The 21,305-nt window shown below is 40.8% G+C and overlaps 1 protein-coding gene across 1 annotated transcript in view; it reads left to right on the top strand.

Annotated features, from left to right (window-relative positions):
- The first annotated feature begins 19,565 nt into the window (after window positions 1–19,565).
- Window positions 19,566–21,305, top strand: part of NPSR1 (neuropeptide S receptor 1) — a 146,213-nt gene continuing 144,473 nt past the window's right edge. Inside the window, 1 exon segment of the mRNA XM_032401196.1 lies at window positions 19,566–19,803. Coding sequence (XP_032257087.1) covers window positions 19,648–19,803 — 156 coding nt within the window. The 5' untranslated portion in view covers window positions 19,566–19,647.

Below are 21,305 nucleotides of genomic sequence, written 5' to 3'. Positions count from 1 at the left end.
CCACCATCCTTGCTTTCTGCTTTGGACCCTGACATGTGAAGATATGATGATTAGGGATCTGGGTGCCATCTCATCACCAGGAAGGGAGACACTGGCAACATGATAGCATGGTATAGAGGATCAAGAGAGCCTGAGTCCCCCATGGCCTTGTTGAGCTACCAGACCCAGTCCGATACTGCCCAGACCCAGCCTTCTGTGGTATAAACATTCCATCTTCATGGTTTAATCTTCCATGAGTTGAGTCTTCTGCTCCTTGCAGTCCATGGCATCCTAAAACCAGTACACCATCAAATGGGCAACAGCAATAACTTTTCTACATGTTCCACCCTCTTTGACAACACAGATACAGCTTAGAACAAGCAAGTCTCTAAATCTCTGAGTGACATTTTTGTGAAACTATAGAAGCAAAAACCCCACAAATCCTGGGAGCCTTAGCTTTTCATTGTTGGATCCAGATTCTTGAGAAAATTTCTGATGGATTCAGAGCCTACAATTTATATGGTAAGGCAGGAGGAGAATTCTACCTAATGATTGTTTCTTCACTGTACACAGAGAAGATAAGAAGATTTTTCCACAGAGGATTAGAAAGAACAACACAATAGATGCTAATGTTGGGGTCTGAATCCCGACGGCCCTTTCCTACAGATTTGACCCATTATTGGGGGATTGGATAGAATAGGCTTGGGGACCTAAATGCAGAAAGGCCTGTTCCACACTCCCTGTCTGGAACCCATTCAGGAGACAGTCATGTCAAGTGCCTCGTATCAACAGAGGTAGACTGCTACAGGTTAGTAAGGGGGCATGGCAGAGTGAGATCACCCACCTCAGGCTTCGGAAGAGACTCAGAAAGTTTGCAAGGGGCCCAGAAGACAGCTGAGAATTAAGGGCTGGAATGCAGACAGGGATTCACAAGCCCCCAGCAGACTGATAAAGTGGTGGCATGAGAGAAATGGGAAGAAAAAGAAGTGGAAAGAGAACAACTCAGAAACACTGAGTTTAAAACAAATTACCCTGAATGGAAAGACTGGGTTATTATTTTTTTTTTTAATGGAAAAACAGAGCAGAAATAGTATTTCATGAACTAAGTTGATTTGTATAATAAAGAAAGTTTCATTTTTCCCATCTGAGTTGCTATTACAAATTTAAAGTTTAGCAGACAATTTGACATTGCTGGAATACGATGTTAGAACTCATCTATCTGAGCTAACAGCAATTTCCCCAAAGAGCCACCAGCAGCAGGCTGCCTTGCTGCCATTGCATCTGAATGACCCAAAAGAAAAGACCTAATTTGACAATCTCCAGTGGAGAAATCCCACAGGCTAAGAAGCTTTAAGAGTGGATTATATTTCACAACCACGACCAGCAAGCACAAGCCTGCCAGATGAAGATGGTTTTCTCAGCACTGCCATGCTCAAGAACAGACCTTGTTCGCAAGAAGCCACATCACTCAACTGGGTTTGCTTCTGACACCAGGTTCCTGGGGGTACCTACCTGTCGTGAGTAATGTTTCATTATTGGCAGACAGGCTTCTTGGCTCCCTGGGAATGGCTCTTTATGCTATTTGAAGTTCTGAAGCACCTAAAAAGAGAATATTCAAATTATGAGCCAAGTGAGATCTAACCAAGGAGAGTGCAGGGCAGCCACCCAGGCCCCTGCAGAATGTCAGCATAATTGTGGGCATGCAATCAGACTACCTGGCTCAAATCCCAGGTCCACACCCTTCTGGGTATATTACTCTTTCCTCAATTTCCTCATTTGTCAAATGGGAAGGCCAATATCTACCTCAACATACTTTTCTGAAGATAAAAAGAGATAACACATATAAAGTACTCAACTTGGCTGGCCTATATAAGAAATACAATAAATACCCATTTTTCTCCCTTCATCTGTTCTTTCATGCTATAAATTTTGTTCTGAGTTTAAGCACAATGTGTATATGCTAAGGTTTAACAACCATGGTGACTTCAAGTTGTGGATAACCTCTTCCTTGACTCTTCTTCATCATCAAGTGCTTTTTCCATACCATCTCTGGGGCCCTGAGTCTGTCCCAGTGGCTGAAAGCTGCTGCTTTCAGGGAGAGGCCAGATCCACTGTAGGACATATTTAGCATTCTAGATGATAGGGAGTAAAGGGAAAGGACAACTTGAATCCCCCTTGCTATTGTCCCAGCTTCTGCTTCACTGTGAATTCATCATCCATCATGGTCCAGAGAGCATCCCAAGAAAAGAGGGTGTAGGCAGATTCCCAAAACCTAATTCATAATCCAAAGCCAAGATGGAGATAGGGCAAGGTCAGGAAATGAATGGGAAGTTGGAGGAGCCAAACCAAGTAGGAGTAAACATGAGAGTATCGGGTATAGGTCTGAGTTCTGGGGATGTAGTTTGAAACCAAGGTGGAAAAGACTACTGAAGAAGCACAGCAAGTGAGCTAGGAGGCAGTAAGGGATCCTTAAGGACTATTTCAAATGCTTTTGCACCACTCCTACCCCAATCAGACACACATGGGCATTGATATCTTGCCTTCCGGATCACTGAGATGGTACATTGGCACTGTCATTTGCCTTGGGGAGGGAGTCTTTGAAAATAGTACAGTAGCTTTGGTTTTCAGCCAAACAGATAACCAGAAGTGTCCCAGCACATAAAGAACAGGAATCCATTGTTATCCTAGACTCCTTATCTCTTGGGTGAGACATAATGCTCACTCACTATTACCTTCCCTCTCTGATTTTATACTAACTAGGGTCATAACTGCCATCTAAGTCTTCCCCAGATATCCAACATCCAGCCAATAGTTGACATAACTACCTTGATTGCTGGGAATTGGGGCAGCAATTTGATCTCCTCATATGATCCAGTGATTACATTGCCAAGGGACATTTTGAGTGCTGGTTCACTTAGTAGTATAGAAACTTTTTAGCTGGTTGGAGTTGCTGAGATCAGGGATTGTACATCCCCTTATCACTCTACCCTTCAGAGTGTTAATCTCTCTTTTTGCCTCTCTTGGATGCATTCTACAGATCAAATGGCAGCGGGAAAAGGATGTTCTTGGGGAAGTCTAGGTGGCCTCAGGAATCAGACAGAACCTCCTTTTCTGCTGACATATACAAGATACCTGATATAACAGCATGAATCAAGCCTAGAGCAATGAATCTTCTCTTATTTAGGTGACAAGAGATTGGGTTTATTAATTTTGTTTTCATCAAATGTACCTTAACATCAGTATTTCTAGGATTCTTTCAGCATTATAATTTAAAACAGAGTTTAGTGTGATAATATAGAGTATAATGTTTTGATTCTAGTATAAATTTACCATATGTGAGAAAAGGGAGAGGGAGAGAAGCTGGCAATTCAGATAAGAGAAAATAATGGACTAAGAAGCTCTTATATTTGATAAAGATATCAAAGTAAAAATTGAAATCACTGACATGAACTGAAGACTTTGAAAAACGTTTACTCTGAAACTGAAATTACCCTGATATGCCTGGCATCATTCCATCTGGAAGCAGACCCTGCATTCAATCTTTATATTTTCTCCCTAAAGGGAATAACAGTTTCCCTATAGGATAAGGGTGCTAGGTCTGGGGATGGGAAAATAAGATGGGTCTGGGACAATTTGTGGTTGGAGATGGTGATCTATTCAGACAATCTGGAGATAGTATAGTGACAAATAAGTAATAGACGTGAGATGCTTACACAACAGAGCATTCAAACAGCAGAAAGGTGACCAGAAAAATAATAATTATGGTCCACTAGAATAAGATTAATCTGTAAGTAAGCCTTGAGTCCATGATAACATTTAAAAATAAAAACTAATCGAAGAATGCTAATAAGACTATACAAGTTGGAATCGAATCATGCACATGAGACTTTAGTGTTATTTACAGTAAGATGGGTTATTTGTCAAACAATTAAGAGAATTCACACTGAAGTTTAGCCAATCCAGGTTACACATGACAAACTGCTTTCCCTCTTGTGGAGGTTTTAAAGCACAAAGTACTTTGTAAAGAGATAGGGTCTATGTTCACCTCTGAATCTAGTTGGGTTTATGATTGCTTTAACCAGTAGAGGATGGTGTAATAGAGATGATGTTATGTGATTTTGAAGGTTAGGCCATAGAAGGCCACTGGTTGTACCTTACTTATAGGAATACTCACTTTTGGATCCCTGAGCCATGTAAAATGTTCAATTATCCTGAGGTTGCCATGCTTTGAGGAAGCCCAAGCCACATGGACAGACCATGTGTAGGCACTCTGGTCAACATTCCTGACTGAGCTCAGCATTAGAGTCATCCCAGCTCAAGTGCCAAATATGTGAGGATAAAGGTCTCTAAAATATTACAACCTGATGCCATTTAAGTTACCCAAAGTTTTCAAGTCTGCTTATGGAGACCTCAGATATCACCAAGTAGTGACAAACCATTCGTGCTACATCCTGTCCAAATTCGTCATTCACAGCGTAGGCACTGAATCTGGAGGCAGTGGATTGTTACACAACAATATGTAATCATAGCATCTCTAGACTTTTCGGCAAGAACAAATTATGTGAGTAAAGTCTCAGGTATTCAGGAAGTGTTGCCCCATATTATTATGCTTTTGATTGTGCCTAGTGTTTATATGTATAATGTATTCCACACAAAAATCAAGTAGAAAGATAACAACTCAAGAAATTTCTACTAAATATAATCACAGCAGAATGTGCATCAAAAAACACAAATCTCCTCCCTGAGACTGTTACTAATTAAAGTTCCCAAGAAAATGCCTCAGCGCAGTGACTCTTGAACTTTGATATACATCAGAATCACTGAGAAACTTGGTAAGATAAAGAGGCCCAGGCCTTTACCTACTTAATGTGCCTCTCTATTCTTTTTTTTTTTTAAGATATATTTGTTTATTTTAGAAAGACAGCACACGAGAAGAAGGGCAGCGGGAGAGAGAGAAAGAGAGAAGCAGACTCCCCAACGAGCACGGAGCCTGCATCAGGGGAGCCCAAGATCATGACCTGAGCCCAAATCAAGAGTCAGATGTTCAACCAACTGACCCACCCAGGCACCCCCTCTCTATTCTTTGTTAACTCTCCAGGTGCCTCTGAAACACATTAATGTTTGAGAACCACCAATATAGTGTTACGGAAAGTAAGTAGAGAAAAGGGGGCAATGTAGATAAAATGGCATTATTTCCTGTCCACCTACCACTGCATGTAGGAAAATTTTGAGGAGAGGTTTAGCTGAAGGAAAAGTAAGTACCCCTTTTTAGCATGTCTCAGATAGTTTCTGAGAAGACAGTTGCTTAATTGCACTGCCTTCTCCCTCTGACTTGAGTGAACACCCATGCCCACACAGACTTAACAATCTGAGGTTATGTGGCCATGCATTCATACCACAGGAGAGACAAGCACCAATTTATTTGCCAGCTAACTGTGTAGGAGTGCGGTTATCTACGCTCAACACACAAGACCGACAGGAACAATTGCTTTTTTTAACTCAGTGTTTCTCAACTTCGACTCCACATTAGAATCACCTGGAGAACTTTTAAAAGTCCCCATTGCTGTACCCCAGACTATTACAACAGACTCTGGAGGTGGCTCACAGGCACAATTTATGCATAAGGCTCCCCAGGTAGTTCAAAGTCTATCCAAATTTGAAAAACACTGTCTTTACCTCAAATTCTCACAAATGAAGCTGATTCATCCTGAATTAAAAGAGAAGTCTGTACCTCTAGGGGTCATCCTTTTATTAGGATACTCTCATAACTTGGTATCAGATAAAATGGTTAAAAGTATGAGAACATGTGCAGAAAGACAAGCCCCAGAGATGACTGTCCATATTCCTACCCCCTCTCTACCATATTGGCAAAAGAATAGACAATTCCTTTCCTATATGCCAGCAATGTCAAGTGAAATTTGAAATGAAAACATACCATTTACACTAATCCCTCCATTAATACTTAGATATAAATCTAATAAAATCTGTAAAAGATATATATGAAGAAAACTACAAAACTCTGATGAATTAAATCAAAGAAGCACTAAATAAATGAAGATATATTTCATGTTCATGGATAGGAACTCAATATTGTCAAGATGTCTATTCTACCCATCTTGATCTATAGATTCAATACAATCCCAATCAAAATCCAGGAAGTCATTTTGTGGATATTTGTCATTTTGTGACAAACCAATTCTAAAGTTTATATGGAAAGGTAAATTATCCAGAATAGCCAACATGGTATTGAAGGAGAACAAGTTGGAGGACTAACACCACCTGACTTCAACACTTACAATAAAGCTACAATAATCAATATTGTGGTGATGTTTCCACAACTCCATAAATTACTAAGAGTCAATTTAATTATATACTTCATTTGGTGAATTTTAAGGTAAACAATAAAACTGTTTAGAAAGACACAATGTGGATTTAGCTTTAAAGTTCTGAAAAAAAGGGGTGCCTGGGTGGCTTAGTTAGTTAAGCGTTGGACTCTTGATTTCAGCTCAGGTCATGATCTCAGGGTCATGAGATCAAGCCTGGCATCAGGCTCCACACTAGGCCTGGAGCCTGCTTAAGGTTCTTTCTCTCCCTCTCCCTCAGCCCTTCCCCACCCCCATTCATGCTCACTCTCTCTCTCAAAATAAATAAATTTAAAAAAATAAAGTTCTGAAAAAAATAAACAGGCAAAAATAAAGATTAGTACTTTGAAAAAATTACTTTAAGAAATAGAAGAAAAAAGCTGCAGGATTTTTTTCAACAATGCATGAGCTCTATAAAAATAATATTAATTAAATATATTGTTTACTACTATATGCCAAATGTTGTTCTAAGTTCTTTACATCATTTTATTGTTAAATAATCCTATAATGTTGATATTATACCCCCTTTTACAAATAGAGAAACTGAGACTAACTGGATATAAAAAAAATGAAATGATAGTATAAAAAGAGAGACTTAAATTAAAAGGGAGGTGGTAGTGCTAAAGAAATAATTCAAGGAATTAACAATGCCATTACATAATTGTAAATGCTATTAGAAAGACCAAAAAATAATGAAGACCCAAAAGTAGTTTAGTGATGATCAGAATGGGATTGAAGATATTACGGTCAATGCAGAGGAAAAGGAGAAAGAGATTAATGTGATCAGAAAATAGATGATAGATAGATATGGATGACATAAAACGAGGGCCAAAGAAAAGATAATAGTGTTCTGAGGGGTGCAGGAGAGAACAGCATAAAACAAAGTTAAAGGCTATTATTTACATTTTCTCTTAGTTGAGGAGAATTTTATTTTATTTTTTTAAAGATTATATTTATTTATTGGGCAGAGAGAGAGAGAGACAGAAAGAGAGGGAACACAAGCAGAGGGAGTGGGAGAGGGAGAAGCAGGCTTCCTGGTGAGCAGGGAGCCCGATGCGGGGCTCCATCCCAGGACCCTGGGATCATGACCTGAGCCGAAGGCAGACGCTTAAAGACTGAGCCACCCAGGCACCCCTGAGGAGAATTTTAAATATAAATGGCACCATCATTGACAAGATACCAGATAACAATGTCCCTGCAGCTGCACTGAGGACTTCACACACAACTACTTGTTTGATCATCACAACCCTAGGAAGCACGCACTATAATTATGCTCATTTTACAGATGATCCTTAGAAGAAGATGACTGCATATCTCCAGCTTGCCTAGGACAATGCTGATTCACTCCTGTGGTACATCAATAAACGAATGTAAATTACTTTAGGCACCATTCATCCTCAAAAGTGTCAGAAATGTGGACAGCAAATGACACAATGACCCTACTTTGAACCTAAGATCGCAGCTGGTAAGTCGCAGAACCAAAACTTACAGTCATATAAGTCTCCATAGTCTTTCTTCTTAACTATTTTACTACACCAACTATGTAGAGCTAAAGTGTTTATCACATCAAGTCAAAATTAGTGAAAAATTATCATTCCAAGAAATCCTACATTTCAAAGATAAGTGAACAAGTCTACATGTAGCATTTGGTAGAAGCAATTACTTAAAAAGCAATAATTAATTACTTAATTTAGTACATAAATAATGTCCTAGACTTATTCTCCACAACATTTGATGACAAAAAACAATTTATATATAGTCGAGTTATAATTAATGTAGGAAAACAATGAAAAGCTGCTCTTAAATATATACAAAGAGTTGGGTAGCAAATTGTCAAGCAATTACTTAAAGACATTCTTCATCTAATTGAGGAATAAATCAAAATATAGACTTCACAGATACAAAAGTAAGATACAGGGCTGTAGGTGGGCAACAAATCCATTTTAAAAATCAAATTATGTATAAATTGATCCAGAAAATATTATGTCTGGATGAAATATGCATGTTCTATTTCTTGAAAGACTATCACCATATTTAACTTCTCTACTACATCAGAAATTCCAGTGCATATCAGTTAAAAATTTTATGAAGAAGTGGGCAGAAGAGAGTGAAAGGGAATGTATGTGAGTCTTTTTCCTGTTTTTCACAGAGGGAACTCAATAAATGATGTCTCATTTCCAGTGTTGATAAATTAACAAACTGAGCTTTAATTAAATTATTTGAAGATATAGAAAGTATATATTAACAGAAGAAAATATTTGTATGTCTTTCACATTATAGAAGATAAACAACTAAGGAAAACTTTAAAAAGATGAAGAAAAAATGTAAAGATGACATAAAAACTAAAGAAAATACTGAAAATAATAGAAAAGGACAGAAACAGAGGTAAGAGATAGTATAGTAAGAGACGAAACACAAAATGTTTAACAATAAATACAAATGGTTAAACCTCTGTCTCATTAAAGCAAAGACACTCTAACGTTGCACAAAAAAATAAATAAATAAAACCTATAAATAAATAAACTTATTTACAGACAGACCTAAAGCCAAAGACTAAGAAACACAAGGAAAAAAGGACCAGAGAAGATATGCAAAGGATATTAATGGAAAAGAAAAAAGGCAGACATGTCAGGGACTGCTATCTCCCAACTCAATCTCCATGCTGAACTGACTGACTTAAAGAACCCTCATTTTACCGGGCATGACAATGTTTCCAGTTTTCCTTGCAGACAGGAGAAGCCAGAGAATCAAAGAAATAGAAGTGGAAGGTACTGGGGGAGGTTTCTAGGGAAGCTCCTTTAAAAAGAGCTGAGCACCCTTTTGCTTTCCCCACTTGCTCCCTTCCACTGGCTGGGACGCTAACAAGATAACTTAAATCTCAGTTAATATGAGAAGGAATGAATAAAATCATGGGAACATCACATATTAGCATTACAGAGAAATAGCCATTATATTTATTTATATAAAAGCCCAAAATATGTGAAATTAAAAAGCAGAATGGTAAGCAGAGTGCATAGTGTGATCTCACTGGGGAACTGAGGAATACATTAGCAGTTCATATGATTTGTATCTTTGCATTTCAGGTTAGTATTGAGAGTAGGTGAGTTTTGTTGTTATAATTAGAAAAATACAACCCTAAAAGCATGGACTGCTAAATCCCCTTTCCTCTGGTGTCCTCTTTAAAATAGAACACTGCATTCCATTTCTTTAGGGATAATACCTCTTAGTCATTATAACATGCGTAACCCCTTGCACCTATTAGAGCAAGTAATTACCAGATGTAATACTGCATTTATCTTTTCTCTAGGATCCCAAGGATTTCTCTCTGCTTTCAAAGCAATTTCCCCCCAGAGGATACTATTATTTCATACTAATGATTCAGAGCCCTTACCACCCCCTCAGAATGCAAGGCAAAAATAAAGGGACTACAAAAATTAACCAGTGTAGAGAGTCCATGATTGTTTCCAATTCCGTGTCTCTACTTGAAAAGCTCTCCTTTACCAGGAGCTCTCTGCACCTCTAAAATGGGGAAAACTTGCACGCACTTGAAAGTAAAATTCTGGGAATTAAATGTTGTGACAAATGTCAAGCTCCCAGCACAGCGATTAGGTGGAATTCCCCCTTTTCCCTCCCCCATATCCTTTCCTACCTCCTAGCTCTATGATTAAAACTCATCTACCCAATCCACGTTCACACAGATTCTAAAAGAGGCACTTAGGGAATAAAGGTCCAAGCGTGGCAGGGATATATCTTACTTAGATACCTTGTGCGACATTGTATCAACAACAAGCTTAGACTGTCAGCTCCTTCCTTTGAGAGAGAAGTCATGGGGCATGGGAGGTGGCCTGTCTATTATCACCTCAACCTGAGAAATTTCGTCTCTGCAGGGAATGGCACCTTCTGGTATCCGAGGATCAAAATCCAGCCGAAGGAAGTTAATTTCCTTTGTCCTAAACCCACACTTAGCCACCTTTTTCCACACTGATGGAAAAAGAAAAATTTCGCGCTTCGTCCAAAGTAATAAAAACACCGAAACCCAAATTTAAACCTCAGAAGTAGGATCTTCCTCTAAACTTGGAATTTAATTCTCCTTACTACTCACTTGGAGATTAATCGCACTCCACCTGTGTCACCTACTGCTTTTATATTATTTTACTCCTTCTGTGATTCAACCTGGAGAGTTTTATTGTCTGTTCTCTCCAACCAAACCACGAAGGTCCCCCAGAGCACCTGACATAATGTATACTTCGTTTAGCAATTGCTCAAGAGATCGTTTCTTCTGACCAATAACATTTTCAATTCAATACAGCATGAATTTTTGAACAGTTTGGACTTGGGTAAGAAAAGACTTAATTTGAAAGAATTGTTCCAGAGGGGAAGGACACCACAGCAACAGGGGAAAGAGGACCATTATCATAGGGAGAATGTCCCCACCAGGAGATGTGCAAGCATCTAAAGGGTTAGTAAACTAAGAGGTTTCTGAGGCTGGAAATAGGCAGGCATGGAGAAGCAGGGTGAATGCAATGGTATGGTCTGATAGCAAAGGGGAAAATGTTTTCTTGAGGGGCTGGCCCATTCTAGTGAAGGGCTGTTAAGGAGAGGTTGTAAGCTGAGAGAGGCTGAAGTTCAGCCTGGGGAAAGGACAGACTCTTGACTAAAATTTGTTTAACTACCATTATATTCTCAATTGATCAGTGGGGCACACTAGTTTAGCTAACCATTTATGAAACAAAGAAAGGGAATTGGAGGGTCTATGTCTGGCCTTGTTATAATTGGCCATGACCCACAGGGGGACATCCATGAGTCTGATCTGAGCCATATGGGAAACAATGGTTACTTGCAGTCATTTGTTTCTGGAATGCAAAGAAATAGTTAATTTCTCTGTTTTCCCACAGGGTCAGGTAAGGTTCAGTGTGGTCGTAGAATACAAAAAGAAAAGGGGCAGCTTCTGCCCTTTAGGAATTTGGAGACTAAACAAAGAACCCAGGAAAATTTATACACATAAAAGAGTCATAATAAAGAAGGAAGGAAGGAAGACAATTAGCATAATGGGTCAGCATTATCTCATTTAATTCTCCAGTGATGTAGGCATGACTGTCATCCCTGTTAACAGAGAACAAAAGAGAAGCTTCAGGGTGTCCATGTACTCACAGAAATGAAGTAGCAGAGCCAACTTTGGATCCAGATTCACTCTGACTGCGTGGTTACAGTCAACACGTGAAAATGTCAAATAATGAATGAGTTCTGGGAAGGTCAGGAAATACCTGGGAGCTCTGAACTCTCTGTCTCATTTACATAGGACTAAAGAGAAACCTTCAGATTTCCAAACTGCAATGAGGCAGAAGGGCATCCCCATGGAGATGGACCCCATTGACCATCAAAAGTACATATACAAGAACCAACTTTAAATATTTTGCTTATAGTTTTTATTCCAAAGCGTAGGAACTCTTTACTTTAAGCATTATAGAAAAACAAGGAAATGAATATCATAGCCAGGGTTCCCATGATAAATGTATAAAGCAGGAAGCTGCGGGAATTCATGGAACTTGAATTCATGGGAATTCATCTCCCTTCTAAGCCTCTCCATCATTCTGCTCACTGAAGATGAAATCCCTGGCCCAGAGGCAGCACTTTTCATCTTAGGAAGGTTGAGACTTAAGAAATAAATGCCCCTACCAGATACCTTCAAGGGGTATGTGGCTGTTGTGAGACTGATTCTGAGCAAAGTTTTCATAGAAGAGATGAAGAAGGGAGCCAGTTACCTGGGAAAGGTGACCTTCATCTAGAAAGGGAAGAGGCTGAGAGCAGATGTGAGGTGCCATCCTCCAAATTGAATGCTTGACTGATATACCAGGACAGGAGGGGGCGTCTGGAGAGGAGAACTGGGCACGTACCAGGGACACAGGGGGACCAGAAAAATAAAAGGTAAGACTCTCCCAGACACCACTTCTTTTCCAAAGCCCCGTAGCCTGACTGTGCCCCAGGAACAAGAGGAGTAAATACCTTGTAAAGTAGTTTCTTAGCAGTTTGTGCAAATTTCTCTTTTCATATCTCCAAGCCTCGGTCCCATTTTACTGAGATGCCTCCCTCCAAGACCTGGTGCATTCTCAGGCACAGGAACTAAACTGACACTCACCTCCCGAAGGTCAGAAAGGCAGAATGAATTACCGAACCATCCCCACAGGCAGAGAAAATCTAAGGGAGGGATTTGTACTTTTATTATCCATTTCCTTACCTGGAAATTCTCCTTTCAGGCTCTCGTTGCATATTTTTTTAAGGAAGGCAAGTCTTAGAAATGGGATCCAAATTGCGTGTCTGAGTGTCTCCAAAAGGGAGGTTAACTATGACTTCTGGGTGCTCTGAAAGAGAGAGCAAAACTCTCTGGAGGTCCAAAGAGAAAGCTAAGGGAAAGTTCCCTCCCTCTCTGGAGCTACGGGTGCCCAGCAGCTCAAACTTGGTCGTGAGAAAGTAGAGCCCAGAAATGAGGTCAAGCTCACTGTGGGTCCCAGGAACACCAGAAGCAACCCTCAGGGCTGAAGACCCGGCAGGATGAGCTAATTAAGACAGCAGCCCCAGAATGAATGCCACGGGCAGGCAGCAAAAACTTCCCACTGGGAGTTGGGCGCTAGAGATTGCTGTCCTCCTAAAACAGGGTTTCTCTTCTCTGGAGGCACATTCGAATCACCTGGGGAGCTTTTAACAGTCCCAATGCCCAGGCTGCACCCTAGAACAATCTAATCAGAACCTTGGCATCCACACATTAGTGTTTTATAAAGCACCCTAGGCTATTCCAGTGTGTAGCCAGGACTGAGAACTTCTACCCTGGTGAGCACTGACCATGTAAAATATAGGGCTTTCTTTGAGAGGGCTGCCAGTTTCTATAGGGAACATAGAGATTTGAAGCTCACTTTTTGCAATCTGTCAGTAAGCCATTTACTAAGGTTTGTGTTAGGGAGGTGGCAAGGTGGGGATTGCTAGGCTGCCTCTAATGATATACCTAGCAGAGGCTAGAGCTCTCAAAACAGGATGGAGTCATTATACAGGTAACTGGGTAGGCCCTGCCTTGTGTCAGCCCCCCAGCACTATTGGATCATCAAGGCACAGTTTCTCTACTATACCACAACTACTTGCTGGGTTTGTGATTGTCATTGTTATGGGCTAACAGCTAATTAATAAAGCTAAAGGACTGACATTTTCAGCTGTGAAAATATTTTCCTATGTTTTCTTCTGAGAGCTTATAGAAGCCTTGATCCATCCCAAATTAATTTGGGGACATGGTGTGAGATAAAGGCCAAGGTTCATTTTGTTTTCCATGTGGATATCCAGTTTTTCGGCACCATTTATTGATAATACTTTTCACTCATTGGATTGTTTTGGCACCTCTATCAAAAATCAGGTATCCGTATAAATGGGGGTCTATTTCTGCACATATAAAATGTTTTGTCCTGAGCTATTCATCAGTCTTTTTTTTTTTTTTTTTTTTTTTTTTAGTTTTTTGAGAGGGGAGGGAGGGGGGGGGGGGGGGGGGGAGGCAGAGGGAGAGAAACTCAAGCAGACTCTATGCTGAGCGAGGAGCCTGACGTGGGGCTTGATCTCACAACCCTGAGATCATGATCTGAGTTGAAATCCACAGTCAGACACTTAACCAACTGAGCCACCCAGGTGCCCCTATTTATCAGTCCTTATCTCATTACCACATTGTCTTGATTTCTGTCGCCCTGTGTAAATTCTTGACCTCCAACATTCTTCAATTTTAAGATTACTTTGGATAGTGTCGGTTCATTGCATTCCCGTATTTTTGTATCAGTTTGTCCACTTCTACCAAAAAAACTTGATTTGATTGTGACTGGAATTTCATTGAATCTATAGATCAATTTGGGGAAAATTGACATCTTAACCACACTGAATCCTCCAATCCCTGAACTAGTATAGCTCTCCATTTTTCGGTGTCTTCATTCATTTCTCTCAACAATATTTTATAGAAGTATTTCACATCTTTTGTTAAATATATTCCAAAGAATAGTAAATTCCTAAATTTAAAGAATTCCAAAGAATTGTAAATGAAAATGTTTTGTAAACTTTGTTGTCCAATCCCTTGCATTTATTTTTAATGTCACTCTGAGACTCATTATACAGATGTTCACATATGTACTTCTTTTGCTCACATTCCTTAACCATTTTTCTCTCATTCTTTTCCTTATATCACTCTTAATGCCTTCTGAGAGTTTCTTACCTGCCTTCTATCTAATTCTTTTTTTTTTTTTTTTTGCAATTCAAAACATCTCTTTAGTGCTTTTTTCCAACAATTTATTTTTATATCCATTTTTCCAGTTGGTACACCTTAAACTTTTAGCTCTTTTCTACCTTCCTCTTTCTCAAAAGCTACCTCCCTGGGGCGCCTGGGTGGCTCAGTTGGTTAAGCAACTGCCTTCGGCTCAGGTCATGATCCTGGAGTCCCGGGATCGAGTCCCACATCAGGCTCCCTGCTTGGCGAGGAGCCTGCTTCTCCCTCCGACCCTCCCCCCTCTCATGTACTCTTTCTCTCTCTCATTCTCGCTCTCTCAAATAAATAAATAAATCTTTAAAAAAAAAAAAAAAAGCTACCTCCCTCACTTATAAACATTTAACCCGTGGGGTAGTATGAAGGATAGACTTTAAAGCGGCCACCATGATACCTGACTCCTGGAATTTATGCCTTTGCGTAATCCCCTCCTCTTGAGTGGAATGAGGCAAAGGGAATGGGATGTATGCAATTACATATATGTGATTACATAAGACTGTTGAACCCATGTTGTTAGAATCTCTCCTCCTTTTGCTGGCTTTGAAGGAACTGGTGCCATGAGTTCTACAGTTACAAAGAAATGAATTCTGCCAACAGCATGAGAGAGCTTAGAAGTGCATCCTGCCTCATTTGAGGCTCTGATGAAACCCCAATCCTGGCCAGCACCTTGATCTCAGCCCAACACAGATGGGCAAGAACAAAGACTCAGAGACTAGACCACCCATCTTCATGCATTGTGACCTACTCCTATCACCCCAGATCAGACTCTGGAATTGCTGCTGCCATTTTTCTGCTCTGTTGTAATCATGGGCCAACCAATAATCCACCTGGGCAATGTGTGCAGGAAAAAAAGGCACAACTAGAAAGCTTCCTCTCAGCCTATCCCTGTCCATGGCACCTGGCCCTTGCCTGTTCTAGATTTCCCCTCCCACCTTTTAGCCTTCATCACATTGTGACCCAACCAGTCTCTGACCCACATCCAGAAATTTCTCACAAAAAAGTGCAGAGATGGTAAGTGTATTTAGCTCAAAGCTTTTTCATAATTGGAATACCCTCATGTAACTGTCACCCTGACCAAGAAACAGAATATTACCAGCAGCCCAGGGGCTCCCTCCTAGCCTATTCCAGTCACTACCCTTAGCTTTTAGTTTATGTAAATGAAATCAAACGGCATGTATTCATTTGTGTCCAACTTCCCTATAACTCAGAATAACGACTGTGAGATTTATGCATTTTTTACTTAGAGTGGCAGATCACTCATTCTCATTGGTATATGTTTTCCATGGTATGAATACACCACAATTTATTTGTCTACTTTTTTCTTGATGAGCGCTTAGGTAGTTTCAAGTTAGGGGCAATTACAAACAAGCTGCTCTATTCATCTTTACATTTTTTGATTAACATAAGTCTTCATTTGTGTTGGGTATTTTAGTAGAGAAACTGCTAGGTCATAGAATATACATATGATCAGCTTTAGATAATGCTGCCAAGAAGTTTTCCAAAGTGCTTGTACCAATTTACATTGCCATAGAAGTGTATGATAGTTCTTCATCCTACCCATCCTTACCAACACAAGGTATTTCCCATCTTTATCATTTCTAGCCTATCTAGCAGGTGTCTCATGGTTTCATGTTAAGTCCCGTGATCCATCAATGCCTCTCTCATTTTTGTGGAATCTCTAGGGATGAATTCAGGTGAGAACCTAGAAGCCATAGGAGAAGTCCCAAGATCTGTAGTCAGCATGCTAGAGAACCAGGGAGCTGATGTGTAATTTTAGTCTAAAAGCCAGCAGGCTTGAGGCTCAAGAAGAGCTAATGTTTTAGTTCAAGCCCCAAAGCCTTTGAAGACCAATGTTCCAACTCAAAACAGTCAGATAGGAGTTCCCTCTTATTTATGAGAAAATCAGCCTTTTTGTTCTATTCAGGCCTTCAGATGATTGGATGAAGATCACCCACATTAAGGAGGGCAATCAGCTTTACTCAGCCTACAGATTGAAAAGTTAATCTCATCCAGAAACACCTTCAAAGACACACTGAGAATAATGTTTGGCCGAATATTGAGGCATCTCACTCCCCAGTCAAGATGACACATAAAACTAGCCCTCATACCATATTAGCTTGTCATCTTGTCTACAACTATTCCTTTCAACTGTGATATAGTATTATTCCATTATAAATATATGTACGTATATACAAACACACACATACATAGTTATACTTAATATAAATGAAAAAGTATTATTTTGTTTAATATTATATTTGTGAGTTTCATCTATAATGTGTTATATTTGCTACAAATTATTCATCCTCATTGATGTATAATAATTCATTGTGTGACTACGTGGAAATTTATTTACCTGGCCTACTATCGATGTGCCTGTAGATAGATTCCAGTTTGGAGCTTCTCATTGATTTTGTCACTTGGAATTTTAGGTTGCTTCTGATTCATTTCTAAACAGTATTGCAAAGGCATCCTTTCCAATGTCTCCTTGTACACACACATAAATGTTTCTCTTGGGTGGCCACAGGTCAAAAAAATGATCCATCTGGACCATGAGTGGAGAGAAAACAACACAACCAGAAAGTTCTCTTTCCCTCTAGTCCCTGTCCATTATGGTATCTACTCTTTTCTCTCTTTCCATCCTCACCACATTATGACTTAACCAGCCTCTGCCCTTTCCCAGAAATTTTTCACAGATTTTTTTTTATAAATTTTTGCTGAAGTAAAATATACTTATGAACAAGTGCATATGTTTTATGTGTGCAGTGCAATGAACTTTTCTCAATTAAATGCACATAAGTAACCCAGATAGAGATGGAAAATTACCAGCATTAAGAAATGGAATGATGCAACATAGATTATGTAATTTTAATTTTACTGCATACTGCCAAATTGCTCTTCCAAGTGACTGTGTTAACTAACTCTCGTAGAAGTGAAAAAATACACCCATTTCTTCCCATCCTTGTCAATATTTGGGGTAGTGAAACCGTAGTTTTGACTATGCCAATAGGTAAAAGCTTTGTCTTATTGTTTTAAGTTGCTTCTCCTTCATTTTTAATATGACTGGGCATTTTTCATGTTTATTGCCAGTCAGAATTTCTTTTGCTCATTTTGCTATCGGTTGTCCTGTTTTGACTCTTTCCCCTTGGAACCCATGGCTTACCCAGTTTTCTGGATAGCTCCCTCCTATTTGCTGCCCCTTGTTACTGGACCAAAGGGGATCCGCTCCTCGGCACACCATAGGCAGAGAAAGCACCAGGAGGCATAGCCTCACGAAGTCAACTTTATTTGTACAAACAAGGAAATCATGGAGAATAATTTCCGAAGTCGTGTCTCCCTGAACAAAGGAAAGCAGGCTCTCGTGTCTCCCTGAACAAAGGAAAGCAGGCTCCTTTTATTAGGAGTTGGGATAAATATTCCAAGGAGTATTTTAAAATTATAATGAGGTGGAGGCACTTTTTTTTTTTAAGATTTTATTTATTTATTTGAGAGAGAGAGAAAGCAGGAGCAATGGGGAGGTGTAGAGAGAGAGGAAGAAGCAGGCTCCCTGCTGAGCAGGGACCCCTATGCGGGGCTCGACCCCGGGATCATGACCTGAGCCAAAGGCAAACAGTTAACCGACTGAGCTACTCAGGCACCCTTTCTGGCACTTTCTGAGACTCCTGTGCAGGCATCTTCCTCAAATGTTTCTTGTTCTGTTTCAGCAGCTCATTAGTTAGTTTCTAGAAGGTAAGACTGACACTTAAGCAGAAGCTTTTAGGACCTTCCTGAGTTCAGGAGGTCAGGCCCGAGTTCAGGAGGTCAGACCGGGGACATTTGTTGCCCCTTCACTAAAGACTTAATATCTTCTCATCTACAGCATTCTATATTCTTCTGGGCTTGCAGATGATGCTAAAACTTTCCCAGTTACTTTCATGTGGGCCATGGTTTTTTTATGATCATCACTAACCTGCTACTCCTTATACCAGGTGTCATGATCCAACGGTTGCACATATTTGGAGCATTTTCCATGTGAGTAATCAGGTAGTTATGCTTGGTTGCAGTACAAGCAGCTTAGTTCTATTGTTTTGCACCTAGCCGTTTACCCCTACTCGTGTTAACTTCATGCCACAATAGGCTTTTGAAATGCGATGCAGATCAATATATGTTAGTGTCAAGGCACTGCTGCCCAGGAATTTCTGAAGAGACGAGTTATTACCTCATTTCCATCACCAGTTGTGGGGTCTTGGGCAAGTCATTTCAGCTCTGACAGCCATAAAGATACATCCCCTGCCTACCTCACAAAGTTGCTTGGATAGGTAATGAAAGAACCTCAAGCTGGTAAGAGTATTTACCAGGCACCACTCCCAGTCACGACTCGAAGGTCGTAGCTTATTGACAAACACAGACCCCAGGCTTTTCTGAGAAGTGCCCTGTGAAAATCTAGAGTAAACCACGGTGTGAAATACAAATATGCTATTTCCCCATGTTGACTGAAACAATGTACAGGCTGCTAAGTAAATGGCTAGGTGAGTATTGTAAGTCAGAAGGCAAGCTCAGCCGAAGCCAATGCATAATTATGATCTGATATCAGAAGAGCCAACATGACCTGAATTAATCAGTCTGCTGTTGAGTCCAAGTTCCTGTATTGTTGAAGCTGGAGCAGAAGTGGGGGTCCATTCTGGAAGTTAGGGAAAGCCTAGCTGGGCAGGAAGGCCTGTCTCTGGAGCCATATGGATCGCTTTTGGTGGCGGGGGCTCCCACGGGCTCTGTGGTGAGGCCGCGGCCCGGACGGTGGGGTGAAGAGGCTGTGCCGGCTCCTGGATCGTAACTGCTGAGGAGAGAGCAGCACGTGGGTCCTCGCAGGCGTCAGGCAGAGCTCTTCAGGGACGTGGGCTCCGGGAGGGCTCCGTGCCTCTGCTCAGCCGAGCTCCAGCCAGAAGCCTTGGGAGGCAGAGCAGGTGCAGAGCTGCAGCGCTCAGAGGGGAGCTGGACTCTTCCTGGGCTGCAGGCGCCGGGACAGCCAGGCTCGAGTCCACCTGAGCCATGCCAGCCAACCTCACAGAGCGTGGCGCGGACTCCGACGCCTCCAGCAGGACCACGCAGACCCTGGATGCTTCCCCAGTCCTCTGCACCGGAACGGTCACTTTCACGGAAGTGGTGGAAGGGGAGGAGTGAGGCTCCTTCTACTACTCCTTTAAGGTACGTTTCCTGTTTTCCACTCTGAAAAGGATTTTAAATAACGAGACAAGTGGAATTTAAGAGACCCAGTTAAACTATCATTGTCAATACCGTGAATGGGTATAGTTTGTTTTCTTTAACTAAAAGAGTAACAGAAAAAAAAAAACCTGATGAGCTAAATCAAGGAGTTTTTCATTCTGTGCAAGGACCTATACTGTAGCTTCTTATGAATACTGGTCTTTTTGTTCTGCTGCTGCTGAAAACGTGTAAATCTTGGGTTGCATTTAACCAAGAGGCTGCAGAGTGGATCATTTTTTTTGTTTGTTTCCCCCCTTTCCTTAGGTAAAAACACTTCTAATTAATTCTATAGTTGTGCTTGAAATGTTGTCTGTTTCTTGTAGGGGTTATTGCTGAGTTTTTTGCTAGGAACATCAGAAGTGTGGAGAGCCCACATCCCCCAGGACAGTGCCTGGTGCAAGGAGAAGCATAGCAGTAAGGAAGGAAAGACCACACTCTTTTTTGATCCTGTGCTTTGAACATCAGTGAGCAATAGATTCCTTGACTACTGTTTGTGGTGCCACAGTTTGCAACAAGTTGCCTCCTAGAACAAATGAGTAAATCAGACTTTGGTGAATTTCACCTTCAAAGCATCCAGGGGTCACATTGAGGAAATGATCCTCATTAGGCTAATATTGTTCCCTCTTCTACAAGACTGTAGTCAGAAACAAACCAGGCATCTGGAAAACAAGTTCTCTGCCTCTTGCATCAGAATGCAGGCATGTCAGGGTATTTCACACGCTGCCTGGAGGTGCGTTAAGTCGTGGCAATAATTCCCAGGTCTCAGACTGGTCTTTTATACCAGAAAGGAAAATACTTCAAGAAAAATTCAAGCCGTTTTTGTTTGTTTGTTTGTTTGTTTGTTTGTTTAATCCTCTGGGTGTTCTTGAAATGATTTGGTTTTTACTCCACAAAGTAGAATTACTGTAACATCTACCTCTCTACTGGAGCTTTGCTTCTTTGCAAACACTCAGAATAAAACTTTCAGCAGGGAGCAATCCTGGGAGGCAGCCTAGCCTTCCTCAAAAGCCAAGAGACAAAATAGCAAAGCAGAGGCTGAACAAGTCACTTAGGCTGGCTCCATGGGACCCAGTCCCTCAGAACCACCTCCTGATGCATGCACACGCACAGCCCTGCTGCCCAGCTCCGTGACAGAAAACAGACACTGAAATTGGAGTTTGTTGCCATTTACCTTTGACTGGGTACATCCTCTCTATGGAATCAGCTTGCAGATCTAGAGAGTCTGTCTTGGAGAAGCAGGCTTTGTGCACCCAGGAAACACACCGCTCTTTCTCAGGGATGCTGCCTCCGCAGCCTCTTTGATATAAAACCTGACAGCAAACAGAACGAAGAGAGAATGGCCATTGCAAAAGGGATACTAATCAGCAATAAGGCGGTCGTTCTGAGACTCAGGCAATAATCACTCTCCACTGAAATCTCATTTGCCCTTTTTTGAATACAGCTCC

Source organism: Phoca vitulina, unplaced genomic scaffold, assembly GCF_004348235.1.
Source record: "Phoca vitulina isolate PV1807 unplaced genomic scaffold, GSC_HSeal_1.0 scaffold4, whole genome shotgun sequence".
Lineage (NCBI taxonomy): Eukaryota > Metazoa > Chordata > Mammalia > Carnivora > Phocidae > Phoca > Phoca vitulina.
This window is presented reverse-complemented; position numbering and strand designations above follow the sequence as displayed.